The sequence below is a fragment of the Corvus moneduloides genome, chromosome 7 (assembly GCF_009650955.1).
Source record: "Corvus moneduloides isolate bCorMon1 chromosome 7, bCorMon1.pri, whole genome shotgun sequence".
Taxonomy (NCBI): Eukaryota; Metazoa; Chordata; class Aves; order Passeriformes; family Corvidae; genus Corvus; species Corvus moneduloides.
Window position 1 is genome coordinate 11,419,312 of NC_045482.1, and position 18,990 is coordinate 11,438,301.

Below are 18,990 nucleotides of genomic sequence, written 5' to 3' on the forward strand. Positions count from 1 at the left end.
GCAGGCAGGCAGGACTCTGCCAGCCTTGGAGAAGCCATGCAAGTCTCTCTTGCCTCTAACCTGTGGTAGCAAGGCAGCCTCCTCCACAAGGCAAAAAGCAACAGCAACAGCCTCATCAACACTACCCTTCTGCATGGTGATGCTAAGTGGAGTCCCCTCAAGTGGGACTTTCAACATCTGTGTGCACCTTGAGGGCCACAAACCTTCCAGTTGACACTCACCTCCAAAACAAGACCATGAGCTTTGTGGGCCTCGGAGTTGTCTCTCCTGTGCCTTCTCTCACAGCCCTAGCAAGGCTCTCTGGGGTGCTATGGTGTGCAGAGCTCTGCTTAGCTGTTTCCAAATAGAGCCTGAGCTTGCTTGTGGCCGAGGAGGGTCTGCCAAAGATTTTGGGTCAGTTCTGCGTTTCCCCATCCCAACCCGGATAATCATGATGAGGAGCTGGCAGAATGCCACAGGAACTAAGGGGGCAACAAAGGGGTTTTGGTTTAGTTTTCTGCAGACAAAACACTTTGGGTGTCCTCTATCCTTTCTTGTTTAATTAACACTACACATGTTCTCCTTTTCTTTTGAAAATCAGAAGAGTATTTGCGGGCAGTGTGAGCAAGATCTTCCCTGACAAGCCCCAACCTAGAGCAGTGCTTAAGGTCAAGCTCTAAACCCCTAACTATGGTGGCACGCATGGCGCCACTATAATCATGCTGTTTTCCAGTTACTCAGACCAGGAGTAGGCACTGCATTATTTCAGGAAGGATATGTTTGGATTAGATGCTGGATTCTGGTGGGGGGGTAATTATTTGTCCCATCAAACTGTTTTAGGTCCTTACAGATGGCTATTTGGGGTTTCAAGAATACCCAACTCTACTGCTAATTTTTACAATGGGAGCAATTAGAAGTCAGGAGAACCTGACTGTTATGGTTAGTGAAAATAGCAGATTTGTGCTGATAAAACACTACTCAGCATGTTTTTTGGCTTTTGAGATGTAACCACCAATGCACTTAATAACAGGACTTGTGCAAACTATACTGTGTGAATCAAACACATAAAAGTATAAATATTCCTTTTTTTAGAAAGCAAGTCTTAAAAAGTGCATTATAATCAACTACCATGGTGAAAGCAAAATATCCAGTATTACCACACACACAACTGGCATAATGTGCTTTATTATACCCTTAGCTTGAAACTGGGTAAATAAAAATCAAATGGCCAAAGTACAGTCTCCTGCACAGATTAGGTCACTGAAGACAGGATGCCTCAGAGAATTAGATCTGAAATCCTTTGTCTTCCTGATTAAGTTCTAGAAAAGGTGGGCACCTGCAGAAGACAGAGGAAGCTACACAGGCATCTCACTCCCATACTTTTGAGCTCTATGTCTCACTACTCTGACCTGTACCTATTTTACAGACTTTGGATGCTGGTAGAAAATGACTTTATGGAAAGTCAACAGCACGTGCAGTTTATATTCACATTTTTTTGTTCATTTTTAATGAAACAGTTTAATGTAAGGCCAGAGAGGCAGTATTAGGACAAAGCAGAAGATGGCATTGTTATGGCCCTGGGATCCATCCAGCTTTGCTCCTGGCTGCTGTGGGGAACTCCATGGACTGCTTTGTCCACAGCTGGCCACACACACATAATCACAGGGGTAAAGCTCACATTTAACATAAGCCTGCAGCTTGTAGGTCTGTGTGCAAGGAGCCCCAGGCTTTTGCCAGAAATGCAAAACACCACTCTCTGCTTCAATAAGGTTAGGATTGTGTGGCATTTTTCAGTCAAAAATCTTTCGGTCAAAAATGTCGACTGAGTGACATCAAACTATTGACTAAGTGAAGTCTCCTTTGCCAAGCTGTTTGCCTGGGGCAGCAGAGGGGTGAATATTCTGACAAAGTTCAAGCAGTTGTTTAGGCATTTTTCATGAAACAGCATATTCTGGTTGCTTTTATTCAGAACAACTTTTGCTCTTCAAGTTCTTCCTATTTTCCTTCAAAGCATTATGTTGCTTGTTGCTCTAAACTGCCACAAACCTTTTTTTTTATTATTTGAACTTAAAATAGTAATTTAGAAAGGACCGACATATTTGTTTCTTTCAGTATTTCAGAAATGTCAGCAACCCCTTTAACTAAGCTCAAGCAGTTCTATAGCTCTAGGCTGTACCACCCAAGGAACAGCAACTCACAGCCATCTATCTACCTACCTACATTCTTCACCATCATATTTACAAAGGGTTGTACTGATGGGAGCTCTGAAAGTACAAAATGTAATGCAGTTTATAAAAGGAGATGGATGTGAATCTTTTCTATCTCAAAATCCAATAAAGGTTATGATTTTTATTGCATGTGGGAGTCCTCTGGTCAATGTAACACTGATTAGCAGCTTGGCCAGTAAGTCTGATAAAACCAGAAAGTACTTTCAAATATATTCTGGGCAGAGACACCTGGGAGCAAAGTGTGAGTGTTGCAGTTGATGGCCCCAGGGTCACACATGTACCTTGGGATTTCTTCACTGGTTCTGTTCTGTCTCGCCATGGTTTTGTTCCGTTCTCTCCAGAAATTATTCCAAATCGCTCTTATCCTTGAATCTTCCCAAAAGGGGGGCATCATCTCAAAACCATTCCCCCTCACTTTTCCAACATGCATTCATGAAGCCAAAAGATTAACAACCTACTTCAGGCAGGGGTCCAGACTGGACTTTAATGGATCCCAAACATAGCAACGCAGCATTCTTACTCCTCCTCTCATTTAAACAAGGGAACACCACAAGTAACATTATCCCAAGTCAGCAGTGCTTCCCTGGTGCTAATCAGGCCATTAAAAAGGCATAAGCTGTTTGTTTGACGCAGAGGGACAAAGAGAACCACAGAAATGAATCAAAACCAGGGAAAAATTAGAGATTAAAAGTGATAATACTCCTTCCAGCAAACCACAGTCTGAATGCATGATAAGTGGCTAAAAGACACAATCACTGCAAGATCTTGAGACAAAACGTGTCCTGACTGCATGAAATGTAAATTAAACTTGCTCTGGTACAGAAGTATTTCCTTCACATGGCAGTTACTCACTGCCATCGGGAAACCCAGACTCATTTGCTGCAAACGAGAGCTGCCACAGCTGACCCTCCCTGATCCTGCCTATGGAAAACACACGCTCAGAGTCAACAGTTGGAGGGAAAGGAAGAAAAACCCAAATGCGGCAGACTTGCTAGAAGAGATATACATGGATGTTTCCTCCCCAAATAAGCAGATGGTTTCCAGTTAGTCAGGGTCAGGGACTGCCCGTGTGGTTTCCTGCCGGCTTGCCTTTGTAGCTTATCTAGGCCTCATCAAGATACAGAGTCCAAAAAAATTAGAACTGCTAAGTACAGGAATTAGGGAAACTAAATACAAATGAGCCCTGGTCTGCACTTGTGCAGAGGAGCAGGGGAATCTGTGCCCGCGGGTGGGATGGAGGCACCGGTGCCGACCCCTCTGCCGGGGCAGCCACGCTGGGCTGCGGCACCGCACATCTGCAGGGGCCGGGGCAGGTCTCGTTAATGCCGCGGTGCCTCTCTAGGCACCAAAGCCGAGCCTAACCCCATCCAAAACACCCTCGGCAACAGCCCAGCTGCTTTGAAAATACCCCTGACGTCAGTTTACAACCCTGCCTGCTTTAAGCGTGGTGCCGGTGCCCGGCGGCAGCCCAGCTCCACGGTATTCCCAGCCCCGCCGGCAGCCCAGCGCACGGCTACGAGATCTGCAAAGCTCCAGGCACACACTGGCTCTCGCAATGCTGTGCATAGGAGCAAAGCAAAACTCCACCAGGAATGTATGCACAAGCTGCCATATGGAAAGGGCATTCTCAAATTAAACCCTGAAACCCAGATGAGATCTGAACGAAGGACAGTTTCACTTAAAGGAAATGTCTGAGGTCAACCAGCAATTAACTGAAAGGTTCTGATTGAATACGCTATTGACTGCGCTCACATCAGACAGCTTCCTGTTTATTATACCTTATGGGCTGTCTAGGTGCCAAGACATTAAGCTGTCAATAATCTATTAATGCTAAACAGCTCCTCCCTCCTTACTCCCCCCTTGCAAATCCTCTTAGGCTAAGAAACTGCACTAAAAAGATGGAAATTTTTGAAGTGAGATGGAAATGAGCTTTTTAGGGTATTTCTTTGCTTGGTTCCAGCTGAAAGTACAGCAACATTCACAAACAATATAACACGCAGTCTATAACTACATGGAAAAAACTGTGTTAAAAAAAATCAGCCATGATTGAGACCATATCCTGAAATCTGGCTTTCTTTTCCAAGCCATCTTTAAACAGTCTAAGTTAAATTTAATTAACAATTTACAACAAGGAGAGAGAAGTTATTTAAAGAGAGGCCTACAGGTCCTTAACAGTCAGTGTCTGGGAAACAGTTGTATATAAAAAAAAAGTTTTAATGAATTTAATAGAGAAAAGCACTTTAATTAAATGCTGTCAAAGAGGATTGTATTAATGACTGCACACAAAGGAATTTAAAGCAAGCCAAGTATATTTAGCAAATAGGAAGTAGGCTTTCAGAGGCTGCAACTATTTATGTTTCTGCCATTGCAATGCATCTAGGAGATCGTGTTGCCAATTGAAAGCAGTTATGTTATTAGATATGATTTTATTTATTATGGATTATTAAAATTTCAAATGCTGCAGGGAATACATTTATTTCACTTCTAAAATGAAAGAACGAAGATATTTCCTGCTTGTTCAGTAAGAGGAAAAATAGGAGAGGAAATAAATAATAAATAATAATAATAACTTAGCACTTAACTAGTAAAGTGCTGTCCAGACAGATCTTTTTATGGGGCTTGTTGAGTCCTGAAATTTTAGTGTGTCTCTTTCTTTCTGCTGCAACTGGATGGATTCACAGTTGCTACCTCAGCACAGAGGTAGCTTCAACACAGCATAGAAAGAGGAGCCAGCTCTTACTTCTTGTGGGTACAAGGGACTTCTGTGATACCCTGCACGGCTCAACTCTAAGAACTACCAAAATCCCAAGAAAAGAAATCCTGGTTGCCAAGCTTTTGCAAGGAAGACTGAGAATACCCAAGGTTTTCCAGACCTAACCGTGAGACATAGCCACACATCACTCTTAAAAACCCAGAACAATTATGGCTCTGCATTAAGACTTCTTGCACAATGTGCTCACCTTCCTCAATATCCATGTGATAGGACTTGCAGCAGGAAGGAAGGGGGATCTTCACAACTCTCCCTTCCCACATGCCTTGGATGCAAGTGTGGCACATCAAATGGGCATGGCCTAATAAGTGCAAAATGTAGAGGTTCAAACCATAAATGTGAGGAAAAAGCAACTAGAAAATTCAAGGGTATCAACATTATTTTGGACTATAATGGTACAATAGTGTAAAACTAAATTTAGCCCCAACTGGAAATGGAGGAATGTTTCTTTACACAAATTTAAGGAGATGGCTGGGTCTGTAATATCCAGGATGTGTTCTGTGATTTACCAGATCCTTTTTGCCATATGTAATGGTAAGGTTAATAATGATTTTAGATGATTCAAACTTCCAAATGTTCCACCAGAGGCACCTTATATATGCTTGCCTTCCTTTGTTTCTGAACACCAAATCCTTTTTAAGTTAGGCACCACAATGGGAGTTAGTCCCAAACTGCTGGTTTTTAAATGTACTTATTTGTAGTTAAGATTTTCATCTTCTCATTTGCAACATGAGGAAGTGAGTAGAACTGGGGGAGAAGTCATTGGAAAGGAGGCACAAGGGGATACGAACTTCCTTTCACAATGTGAGTAGCATCATAAATGGTGAAGAGTTTAATTTTCTAAATACATTATCTGATTTTTGTTTAAGACTTTAATAAAAGTCATGTGTGATGTGTGTTGAGAATGTAGCCTTTGTTGTTCCACAGCTAGGGATCTTGCAAACAGCTTCGCTTTGTCTGTGCCAAGATATTTTGGAATATTCTTTGAAACACTGTAAGCATAGATGACTGTGAGAAAAAATATGTGCTACTGTACTTCTGGATACTTGATGCATGAGAATAGTGCATACACACAAAAACACTTCCCCTTTCAATCTGCAATTCCTGTAGAAGTCCATACAAACATGGAACAACATACACAATATACTGACCCTGAAAAAAACCCCCTATCTCTGCACATATTACAGTCTCTGGGTATTTCCAAGCATTCAGGGAACCAAAAAAAAAAAAAAAAAAGAACACACCAAAGAATTTCCAAAAAAAGACTGTCCCTGGGCAAGGAGACTGACCATCTATGTCCTGCTGTGTCACAGCCTAACTCCCAGCACTGCCCAGAAGCTGCACCATTTCCCTGGAGGATGCCATGCAACACAGGAGGAAGAGTAGCTCTCTTCTCTTTGAGGGCCAAGCGGTGCAAAGTGCTCTGGTAGCACTATACTCAGTGGTTTCCCTTCCCATGTTATTTTTACAATTGCCTATCTGCAGAAAAAGACCAGCTGCAATGATCCAGGGCTCTAACTTTATCCTAAGATTTCTGTAGAGAGCCTGAGAATAAAATGTCGCATAGAGCCGATAGCCTATAAACATTTACACATCTCTGAAGCCTGATATCGTAACTTATGAACAAGTGTGGGGGATAGAGAGTAATTAGGGAGCATTAAAATTAAATTTAAAAGAGCAATATTTTTAACTGCAAAAATTTTCAAATGTAAATGGAACAGAGGCTCCTCTAGTAGCTTTTCAGTCTTCAAGGTTTGCCTGCTGCTGGCAAACTTCAAAGGTTATGTGAATTTAAAGAGCTTTATTTAGTGATCTCGCTCTAAATGTTTGCTCATCCTCAACCTACTACGACTCCTTACAACACTGGCAGCTTAGCATTTATAATAGGGCCAGGACTGTAAGAAATGAGGGCTAAATCTGGTCAAAGAGTGTGTGAAAGGCAAAAGGGTGAGACAACAGGGGCCAGAGCTACAGTGATGTCATTTGCTAAAACGACAACTTGTCAGAGCAACACCAACACAAACCACCAATCTGCTGCTTACTGCCAAGTCTCAGCAGCGCTAAATCTGCACATTCAGATTTTAAGAGAAGTTTCTGCCTGGAGCATCTTGCCATGGGAGCCAGGGCAGCCCAAGCAGAGCTGCTCTGGGGCAGCCTCACAGAAGATGTACCCTCAGAGTCATCGTTGTTGTAAGATGCTGCTGGAGAAAAGCACCAGCCATGTTCTCAGGGCTCCTTCATGGAAGAGTTCCACCTCATTCCAGCCCTGTCCTCAGCTGATCCTGGACCAAACGAAAGCTGTCTGGGAACAGGTGTCACTGAAGTGGCCTCATGGTTTCAGGTTCTGTACAAATATGAAAAGGATGTACTACTCCGACGAGACTGAACTCGCCACCACAGAAAAACTCGAAACTCTGCAGTTTACTTGATCTCCCATTTCTGGGGTTAAATGGAACAGTACTAAACCTAAACTAATTTCAGAACAGAGGCAGTTTGGCTTTAATTGCAAGTACACTCCCCACTATCATTCAAGGGGAATAACAGGCCTAACGTTAATAAAAATCAGCAGCATTTTCAGCCACATTAGATATCCACACTAAACAGAAACAGCTGAGATGGCGCAGTAGGCAGGTTTGGCTGTAGCAGGCACAGCTCAGCGGCTTTCCCTGCAATTGTGGTAACTATCAATCACAAGAAGATCTGTTGGACACTTCAGAGTCAAATATAAGGGGGTTGTTGTCTGATTTGTGCCTCTGTTGCCTTTGTCAAACTTGTGCAAAGCTCCTGAGCTACTGTGACCCATCAGAAAAATGGTGTGCACCAAGGGGATGGAAAACCAGAGCACGCAGCCACAGCTGGTGTTTCAAAATGCAGCATCATTGGCTACAGGGCACAGGTACTGGAGAAGCATGAGAAAGCAGCTCAGAAGCGGAAGCCGCCTGAGATTTTGTTTTGCATGTACCACACGCCTTAAAGACAGTCCCTTCACCCCCACCCAACAGCAGTCACACGCACAATAGAGATAAATGCAGCGTGAGTGGAATTCACAATACAAATTGCTTTCAGCTTTAACACCGCACAGAAACAGAAGTTACATAGTTTGAGACTTTTTTCAGTGGTTTTTAATAGTTTAGGCTGAAAGGAGATACTGAAATTGACTGCTGTCTAATTTTGATAAGAGAAAGAATGAAACTCCAGGTAACTAAGGAAGACAGATATTCTCCACTCAAAAATTCACAGACCTTGTTCTGACACACATTTCCTTCTGTAATTCTAAATCAAAGAAAAAAAATAATCTAAGTGCAACACTCCCAAATCAAAGCTCTGAGCATTTTGAGTGTACTGAACAACCTACAATACTAATTTCTCTTGAAGTCCATCTGAGCTTGTTGAGTACAAGTTGTGTCACCAGTCTTGGCCACCCCTGTCTGAGCAGACATCACATCCAGCCATGGATTAAAGGGCTGGAGAGTCAAAAAGCAGTGGGTATCAATCTATGGTCTGTCTTTTGGGTGCAGAGAAATGATCAAAAAGCAAAACTATCATGGTGCAGCCATTAAGAATGAATCACAGGGCACAGCATCCCCACAAAAAATTTATCTCAAAACAGTAAGGACCAGAGTCAGAGAGCTATCACGGTTTGGGAAAGTAGTTTTTGTCCAAGTTGCACTGACAACTCAGTCCTAATTTCCAGTATGCAAAAATCCCCTGGTGTAACTCACACAAACACAGAAAAACCTCACTGTGCACATCATCCTATAGATCATTAAGCACACCATGTTCCCCTATGGAATAACAGTTTTGCTTCACTCATCATCTATGATTGCCTAAGTGTTATTAATTAATATTATCTTAAAAGAAATTTTAAGTCTCACTGGTTTTTCCATCTGCGTGCTGTGCATTATGTGACCCATGAACTCCAAGACATTATTTAGAATCAAATATTTCATTAGGAAGTACTACTGTGGTGTTCATCCCCCTCTTTATTATTTCTAGAAAGAGAATATGAAATTAGTTTCATTGGACTGCCATCACCACTTGCCTTGACCCATTTTTACGAGGGCTCCATGTTCTCTTTTGTATTTCATTGTCATTTCTAAAATACTCGTTCCCTTCTATCCCTCACAAAATTACAAAATTAGTATTTCATTTACTTCTGTGGTATGTTATTTTCTGCATATTTGAAGAGAGATGACAATGTTTGCAGTGAACACACAATACAGAAGAGCTTTCCTAAAGCTTTTTACTATGCCTTCTTTCATTTAAATCATGTTCCTCCATGATTTATGATCTGAACTATTATATATTGACAGATTTGTCTAAATCAAAGCTTCTGAGAAATAAAAGGGTGGAGGGATGTCATTTTTTAAAAGTGACAAAAGTAACAGTGTATCAGAAAGCAATATTTGATTGCTTTTAAATAAGTTTGGACCTACCAGCTGAAGCAGATCTACCTGTAAACTTACAGAAAATGAGAGACAAGGTTTCCACGTTCTCTGAATAGAAGGTACTTTGCTGCAGTGGTGGCTCATTACTCCAGAGAACTGGCTTATCCACCCGGACACTCCAGAGACAACCGCCTGCTTCATGGTCTTCCCAATGGAGTCAGGTTTCTCTGCCCCAGCAATTAACAACGAATTAGCACTATATTAAAGTGTCAGGCAAGATGGTTACTCTCTGGAGTGGTCACCTTGGACACAGCAGACAAATAGTGGGAGAAGGGAGAGAAATTAGATTTACTGTGTCCCAGCATGTCTGTAACAAACACAGAATCCCTGGTTGGCAATGGGAAGCAGCTGTAGGCACTTGTCAGCATTAACACTCCAGAAAGGTCCGATGCCAGCAAACAGTCTGGGAATGGTGGGATTTAGCAAGGGATGGAAAGTAAGACAAGGAAACCTCACCTCTGCAGAGCAGGGAGCTAAATGAAGAAGCACGAGGACTGCTTGCTGCAAAGGGACTACTTTGCACACCATTAAGGGCCAGGCCAGGCAGATCCCACTCCTGGTGGTGGTGGTGGTGGAAGAGGATGAGAACAGGGCAAAAATGTAATAATACTTTCCAGGATACCCTCCCACCCTCCAGGAACCTGTGGCTCAGGCACTCTGTAATCCAGAGGTGATGCTGTTGTGGTACCCCAGCTAGCAACAACCTCACTGCTCTTCTTCTTAGCAGCACTTTGCTATTACACGACATTGCACGGAATGGAGGGAGAGCCTCTTAATGCACACCTCAATTTCATTAAAAACCAAATGAGAGGCTGTGGCAAGTTCACCCTGCATGCACAGCAGCATGTAGGACGCTCCATAACCAGCGTGTGAAGGAAAATCCACACTCCGACACGTCCATATGGTCACACCCAGTGCTGCCAGAGAACACAGCCATGTCACAGAGCTCCACAGGGCCCACATTTTATGACTGCTCAGCACAATAACAAATAAATCAAGTGTGCAGGGAGGAATTTTTTGAACACTGAGCTTCCACTATAGACATTATTCATTTCAGAAACAGTAAAATAATTGATTAAATGGATTAATATACGGCTGACAAGAAAAATCTAATGGAAGAGAGAAAAATAAAAATGTTTGTTTTTAAAACCCTGAACCTAAAGCTAAACAGTGAGGTGCAGGCTAGTAATATCAAACCAGTGAGGGCAAGAACCTCTCACAAAGGAAACAACAATCCCTTAAACATGAAGAACCAGCCCGTGTCCAGCTGATCTCCTACAGCACAACTGCTCCACGGAGCACACCCTGCCTTTTAGAAGACAGAAACCATAGCCAGCCTTGGGGTAATTCCCTCACTGAAGCATCCCCAGCCCTGTAAGCAGCAACTGAACTACACAAAACCCATCACAATGATCTTTGCCATTTCCAAGAAGCCATACTGAGGAAAAGGCTGCAATATATCCACTATCTTTTGCCTGGTCATGCCTCTTGTGATGATAGTCTGACAGGGGGATGTTCCCAGCCCAGAGAGGGTTTGGTCATGGTGGCTAGGAACTCTGGCAGCAGTGTGGGACAGCCACTGGCTGTTTTCAGGCTCTCCCACTCTCTTCGCTGGAGCAGCAGGAGACTCAAGCACCAGACAGAAGTTACTATACACACATCTAAGCCATCAGAGCAAAGAGAAAGGTGGGCTAGGCAGAGAGAGAGAACAGAGGTAAGAGCCTGTGTAACTGTGTTACAGTTCTGCGCCTGCTGTTATTCACAGCACTGCTGCTTGTAGCTTCTTCAAAGGACTGTCATTTCGCTATCAAGGCTGCAGGTAAGGGCTCAACTTACAGCACACTTCTCACCAGCAAACCTGCAAAGCAAAGTAGGTCGGTGACTGCAGCTCTTGGATGTTTCCACCCCCTGCTAAAATGCAGCCAGGCACCGTGGCAGACATTCTGCACCCACCACTGCTTTGAGAAAGAAATGAGAGTTGCTTTCCCACTTGACACTACAGGGGGAATTTCAGATAGGCAGAATGTAATTACTTGGCCTGGAGTTCAGCCAGAAGCGGGGCCCAAGACCCCTACCCTTATGTAAAGTGTCACAAAATCTCCAATGACTGCAAGTGTGAGGACCTCAGCTTTACATCTCTGGCTGCTGTCATTGATTCTTCATGGCTAATTACCTAATAGTGACCCTTGCAGCAAAGCCAAAAAACAAACCTTGCTTCTTGAAACAATTCAAGTCCCAGAGACCAAAAACTACACAAAAATTGCTTGGTCTTGGGTATCTTTTGACAGTAGGGAGCAGGTGGACAGCAAACCTCCTGTGCCTGGCACTGGTAGTGTGTCACTCAAAAACCTACTGGGGTTTTTGGATGGGCAAGCATAGCTTTAAAACGCAGCACCCCCAAAACACAAGCCTACTGTATCAACTGCATACCAGAGTCTCCAGAGTTTTGCTGTATGTAGTTGCCAGCTGGTTCCATTTATTTTTCTTCATTTTTCATATTTTGACTGTAATAAATAATTAATCCATGTCTTTGTAACTTGCTGACAAATACAAATGCACAGCATTCCAACACAGTGTAATGTGTCACTCACAAGAGCCAACCTGCAGAATGCAGAAAAGTGATGTGCAGAAGGCTTCGGAAAGTAGGCTAACCATCAAGGTCACTCACAAGATCCCTGGGAAACTTTTTCTGTCCCTTAGACGATATTCCCACTTGCTGTGGGCATCAGAGCTGAGTTAATATGTTCAAGTCTACACAGGTCTAGTTGTCTTCCCACATGTTAGCTTGGCCCTTTACCTGTTTGTAGCTCTTTGCTTCCAAGATCCCATAAACTTTTTGGAACATGGAAGACAAAGCTTGCAAAGATGAATCACTTAGAGAGCTTCCCCTACTTTATCATTCTGAGAACCTGAACCCCAGGAAACAGATTTTTTTCTTGCAGGCAAAGACACAAAGGAAAGCAAGGAAGAAGTAGTTAGCAGAATAGACAAAGGGGACTGAACTAGGCAATAATTAATCTGAGTGAGACCTATGTGTTTCAGATGGGGCAGGACAACAGATGCGGCAAGACAGAGAAACCTCGCGCTTTTAGAAAAAGGTGACTAGATAGCTGGCAGCAGGGGTAGCAGCAGCACAAGAGCAATTACAAAGAATAGAGGCTGAATGCCAAGATTCACAGCAAGAGTAGCAAAGCAGTGCAATCCACCATCAAACAACAGGGAGAGTGAAGGTGGGAGGAGGAACTGCGAGATTATCAGAGAAATGTGCTGTACAAACAATCCCCAGAGCGGTCACACAATCCGGTATCAGGTGAGTGGTACCGAGTGCCAGGGGCTGAATTGGAGGGCTGAAGGAAAGGGCTGCTGTGGAGGGTGTTGCCTCAGCTTTTTAGACTGAAGAAATACCTCCTGAGCCTCTCTTGACCATCTGTAGATGTTTGGGTCTGTGACATGCATTACTAGTTATTAGGAATACACATTAGGCTCATTTTCTCTTCTGACTGAAGCTGGAACTGCAAAAAAGAGAAGTCTGTAGTATTTTCACTTTGTTTTCCCTACACATATTTCTAGCTACTTATTTCTCATTCTACTAATACCTGAGACAAGAGTAGAACAAGGGTGTACAAACCAAAAACTCATGCTAGTCACAAATGTATAGAGGAGCAAAACAAACCTAAGAAGGCTGTGAAATGAAGGACCATTCCTCAGAAAATGCTCACCATGGTCATTTCAGAAAGCACTTTGCAGTTTCAGTCAATACATAACAAGCCCATCTCCATGTTACACTCTTGAAACCCCCTGTTACGCAGTCCTCCCACACAGACACCCTGAGGAGGCAGAGGGTGCTCTGACCTGCACAGGCTCGGGTGTGAGCTGGACAACGTGCTGCATACGCTCACTGTGGTGATGTCTGGACTCCTCCTCATAGATCACATCCCTCTCATGCTGGGGAAGGTTCAGGAAGCGGCGAATGGTGCAGAGGTTCTCCCAAAGGGTGCGGTTTTCCGGGCTGGGGTTTTCTTTCCAGCGCAGCAGCTCACAGAGCCAGCCCTGCAACGGTAGGGTCAGCACAGTCAATTCACCAAGCACCAAGGAACCAGATGTGAGCAGAAGGTCAGCTAGACTTAATGCTCTGTGCTGAAAAGTCTTGCTGGTCTCATCTCACACATAAACCCCCACCATCCCAAGCTGCCCTTTGATCTCAACAAATCCATGATATATTCTATTTCCTGCAAGCTGAAGAAACTGAAACAAGTAGCAGTGCTTAGCAGAAACCCGGAAGCACAGCATCTTGTCCCCTATCATATTCACACAGTGTTTAAAACATTCAAATATGGATATTTTTCCTACAGAAAAGCAAAGATGAAACAGAGATGTATCATCACTTCCATTTCAGAGCCCCTTCATTTCTTCATCCAAGCAAGAGAAAAGGAGACATAACTCCTGAGACTTGCTGAAACAACCCTCACTGCAACCTGCAGCTGCAGAACCAGAAATTCAACACTACTCCAAATGTCTACTGTAATATACTATCAAGACCTCTGTTTTGCTGTCACTATGTTGCACTGACTCCCCCAGCTCTAAACCCCACTAAAATTTTACATCTTTAAATAATAAAATCTTAGAGAAGATGCAACCATACAGAAAGGGAATCCTCTAGTATCTAGCACAAAAGCAGCAAACAGGGTCCTGCAGAAGTAACTAGAGATACTAGGCAGAGGTAATTCTAAACCCAACTACAGATCATAATAATAATAAATTTTATTTCTGCTGTCTTGTTTAAAGGTTAGTTTGAAATGCCTTTAAAAGGTTACAGCTATATGTAAGGAGCTGTAGGACCTCTCCACAGGGACCAACTGCTCAGACCTCTGAGGGGAAAGCACCAGCGCTCCAGGAAGAGGAAACCACCTGAACCCCGAGGGCGAGGAGAGCCCAAGGGCAAGAGCTGCTTGGGTGAGGACAGCCCCGCGTGCGCAGAGCGTGACCCGGTGTTCCCAGCAGGTGAGCCAGGGATTGCGGCTGCTGCTGCTCCTGCCCGGCGTGGGGCACAGCCAGCCCTGTCCTGCCTGCCAGCAGCCAGCCCACTTGGGGCTGGGGACAGTGGCTCCCCTCCAGTGCCTGCACAGGAAATGCAATGCAAATGACAGAAGATGAGAAGATAATGCCGAGGATGCTGTCAACGCGCCTTACTGACTCCTGTCAAAATATTTTACCTAGTAGCTTTATAACCCATCATTTTCAAACTACAGCTCAGCATTCTGACACCATTTTGACAGGCACCTTACAATACCTAAAAGATAGCTTGATCGATGTTAAAAATGTTTGGTACAAGAAGTAGCCAAAACTGTGTTTTTCTGAACAGTGACCAGAGCAAGCTGAACAGCTGAGTTCATTACCAGCCCACAGGGGGGCTTTTTGGTATTGCTTTTTTGTGCAACAACTTGTAAGCCATTGACAACTTCTACCGTGCACTCTAAACCCCGTGTATAATATCATAAGCCGTTGTTTGCCTTACTCTCCACTGTGTCTTCTGCCTTTACCCCCCCAAAAAAGGCAAGATTTGATTATCTCCGCTGCATCAGCCAAGACAGCAACACCAGCTGTTCTCATTGTGCAGCCTCTTCCTCACGGCCTACATGTTAATAACCTGATCATTCCATTTTCTCCTTCAACTGCCGGCTGCAGCACAGCAAAGAGACAAAAACCCAGGCCCATCTGCAGCAGCTGTAGGCACTGAACTGTGAAGCCACCAGGGATTTATAAACTAATCTGTAACACAACACTGCCTTGTTTTTACAAGTGAGAGGCCACATTTGTGCAGACCTGATCTTTTCTTGCAATAAACTAGGAGGTCTGGAGGGTGGGGGGGCAAGGAAAAAACAAGGTATCTAATCATTTACTTAGGGAAAAAAACCTCTGTGTTATATTTTCAAAGTGTTTTGATTGGTATTTGGACAATCTCTCAGCCAGGTGAAGTCTGCATTTTAATGCGGTTTGGCCACATCCCTTACCCTCAGTTCTCCTCTTTCCACTGCTCAGAAATCTCCCCAAACTTTCTCTCTTTTAGAGAAAGATAGGAAGAAAATATCCCAGCTCTGCAGTGTTTTCTCAGGGGTTCCTCCACACAAAGGAAATAATTTTTGAAACGGAAAATAAACCATCTGTAGAAAAAATCAGCTCCTGTTTCTCCCTGTTTTCAGTGATCTGAATAAGTCTTCAACCGAACTCTTTCAAAATGTTTCAAGCAGGTATGTTTAACACCTCCTGGGGGATGCTGCAGCATGCAGACCCATCGTGTAACAGAAAACAGAGAACAAGCCTTGCACCTGGTGGAGCTGGAGCCCATTGCTGGGCAGGTCTGTAGGAGGATGCTGTGCCTGGCCCTGGCAGAAACCAAGCACAGCTCGGCAGGGCCACATCCCCTTCCCAGGGCTGGACAGGGCAGCCCGATGGCGACTGCCGCACTTTGATTTATCTATCCCGTTATAATCAGGGCTCATTACAATCACTTAGAGCAACACTACAGGCCTCATTACAGACTAGGCACTCGTTGCCATTAGTCTTTAAGAAGGATAGCGCTCAATTTGCCTGGCAACATGCGAGGTCCTGACCTTGGAGCTATTAGGGAAAAGATTAGACTGCAGTGTGACCATGTGTGCAGACATGAGCAAACCAAATTAATTTCTGGCAAAGGGAGAACCAGGCAAGGACCCTGCCATCCTGAGGACACCTGAGAACTTCTCCATTCCCCAAAGGAGATAAGCTAATGGCACGTTTAAAGGAGCCTGGTTCTGAAGGTGAAGCACATCCGTGGTATTTAGAGAGATATTAATCCAGTTTCCCCACAAAGTATTTGCTTGGCTGATCAGATTAAGGGATCTAGCCTTCAACAGCACACCCCCACCACAGCAGGCCCCAAGAAATCTGTGATACTTCACAGCCTCAGACATATTGCACCATGTGTACCCAGCTGCTACAATAATTAGCTTATGAATGTATCAGCTGGTTCTGTGATTTTTATAAATAATAACTAACCTACAGAGCAGAAAGATTTCCATGAGCCTAATATTAGCAAGAAATTGCAAGGTGCGCCTAACTGAATTGTCATTGTGCTAAATGCCCTGTCTTCCCTCACGTTGTGAGGGACTGGATCTCCCCCAACACCATTTATAAATATTTATTTTCACAATGTATTTGTGTCAGCTTTCTTCACAAGAGCCATTATTCGCTCACCCCCACACATACACACGCATACCCACTGCATGCATGTGTACACTTATCTGCATCAAGTCTGTCCTTTCACTAATCTTTTTCTATCCTTCCCTCTCTTTATTCAAGCATTCATTCAGGACCCTCTCTATCCATCTATGGGGCTGTTTATTAGGCAATAGCTTTGACTAATATGTGGGAAAACACAGCATGCCGCAGCTTACTCACACGTTCTTTACGGCTGCAAGTAACTCCCTTCCCCATGCACAGATGAAAAATCTGCATCGGCTTTTTAAAATTATTTATTTAAATAATCTTAGCACGCCATCCAAGAAAGTTTTGCAGTACCAGGCAAAAAAAAAAAAAAAAAAGTGTAAATGTCAAATAAAACAGTGACAGATGACAGTATTCTCTATTGAATAGCACCGTTTCTTCGTGCATGTTCAATGAGAACTCATGAATTATTAATATATAAAATCTCCTTTTACTGTTAAAAATCTCAACTTGGCGTTTTTTGGTTACATTTTTTTTATTTTCTTTTATTTATTTCTTTGGGGTCTGTGTATGTTACACAGAGCTTTCCAGGAGAATTATTTCATTTGAGAAATGCTAACATACAGAAATTTTTGGAGCTACAGCCATTCACAGTGAATTTTCATCTATAGCTAAATTTTTTGGCATGAAGGAGTAAAAGTGAAGGAGACACTATCTCACAATCTTTTCCCCCACTCATCCACATCATCTGAGCTCACTGCCTTGCAAGTAAATACAACTTCTGTGAACATATCCTGAAAAATCTAACAAATACCACACCCTTCCCCAGACCCATAATACACCGTGCTTCTGGTCCTGCCTCCCCTGCACATCACAGGTCTTGCTCCACTGCACAAACAGCCCCCTTGGCTGCCAGAGAGTTACCAGAGTTTGATACACATCAGTGTCAATATGGGCGGCAGAATCCAGCCCTTAATGTCAGCTTCTAAGGTTCTCAAATGGGAATGTCTGCCATTAAAAATAAGAGGAGGAAAAACAGCACTATTAAAGGATGCTTTTGCCTCTACATTCAGGCACACCCAGTGCTTGTGGTTACAAGGAATTTTGCTCAGAACTTCCTTCATTTCACCCCAAAACTTCTAGAGGCATCAAGAATGCAGCCCAATTTAGCTCATTAAAGAGAGCTGCAGAGAAGTGCTGTCCTCTATTCTTGCTGTTCTCATGAGACAAGATAAACATTTTCTAAGCATTTTGTTTGATAAAGAAAATAATATCATATTAATGTCCTATTTTTAACCTCTCTCTCTGTCTTCTAATCAAATACATTTCCACATAGCTAAGCAAACAACAACAAAAATCTGCAGAAAGCCAGCCATTCCCATTGTGCTTTTATGCTGTTAAAGAAACAGCATGCTTAGAACACCAAAGCATGAGCCTTGGCGCCCTCAAATCCCCTCGAGGACAGCTAGCTGGTGCAGCAATCCTGAGCCATATCCTCTGTCACTCATCCCAGAGCCCTGTTTAGCAGCTTGACCCTTTCACTTTTGCTGGGCTTACCCTGGAGCAGGGCAGGCTGCCCTGGCAGCCAGAGGTACCAGACTACAGTAAGGTCAGTTTTTCCAGTACTCAGTGAAGGTATGCACAAACACATTGACCCCAAAAACTGCTTCCTGCAGATCTGCTGCCCTGCAGTCTGCCAAGGACCGAATTTCTGACCAAGGACAAAGCAAGCACATGGGAAGAGTTCAGGCTCACAGTCATGCTGGGGTACAGGCCCATGTTTACACTTTGCCAAAAGCCACTGCAGGAGGTGGCAGTTGGGTGTCCACAGTGACTTAGTCACAGGCAGCTGTTCTGCTTTGAGCATGGATAAACCCGCAGCTTAACTGACCTTGTGTTTCCCTGCACTTACATCAAAATTAATAACAATAATAATAACAATTATAATAATAATAACAACAATACAGTTAGTTTTCTTCACTGACATTTTCTAGGGTCTCCAGTGAAAGCATGAGTAGGCAAATGAAGAGTTTTTAGTAAGAGTGATTCAGGAATAAATCTCAAAAATAAATGTAAAAGGCCATTTCCTCACCCACATCATCAGTGCAGAAAATGTCAACATATGTGACAAAATAAAAAAAAGCAGCAATGATTGACGCAAGTCTTGAAAGATTAGTAAAGAAATGCTGCATTCTCTAGAGAAGGCTCCCTTCCCACATGGGATCACAGGAGTCCTCTGGACAAACTTCCTCAGCATCTCTTCTCTCTGCTCAGTTTGGGACCCTACAGTGTGAAATTAGCTAGGTAATATGCAGCTCTTGTACCTTAGTCGCCAAACTCTCTTACCATGAATCCAATAAGT

At 43.5% G+C, this 18,990-nt stretch overlaps 1 protein-coding gene across 2 annotated transcripts in view; it reads right to left on the bottom strand.

The window, feature by feature from the left end:
* SATB2 (SATB homeobox 2) overlaps positions 1 to 18,990 on the bottom strand; it is a 130,498-nt gene that overhangs the window by 8,885 nt on the left and 102,623 nt on the right. For both annotated transcript variants that reach the window (XM_032114898.1, XM_032114897.1), the window contains exon 10: positions 13,278 to 13,475. In XM_032114898.1, the coding sequence (XP_031970789.1) occupies positions 13,278 to 13,475 (198 nt within the window). The remainder of the gene's footprint in view (positions 1 to 13,277; positions 13,476 to 18,990) is intronic.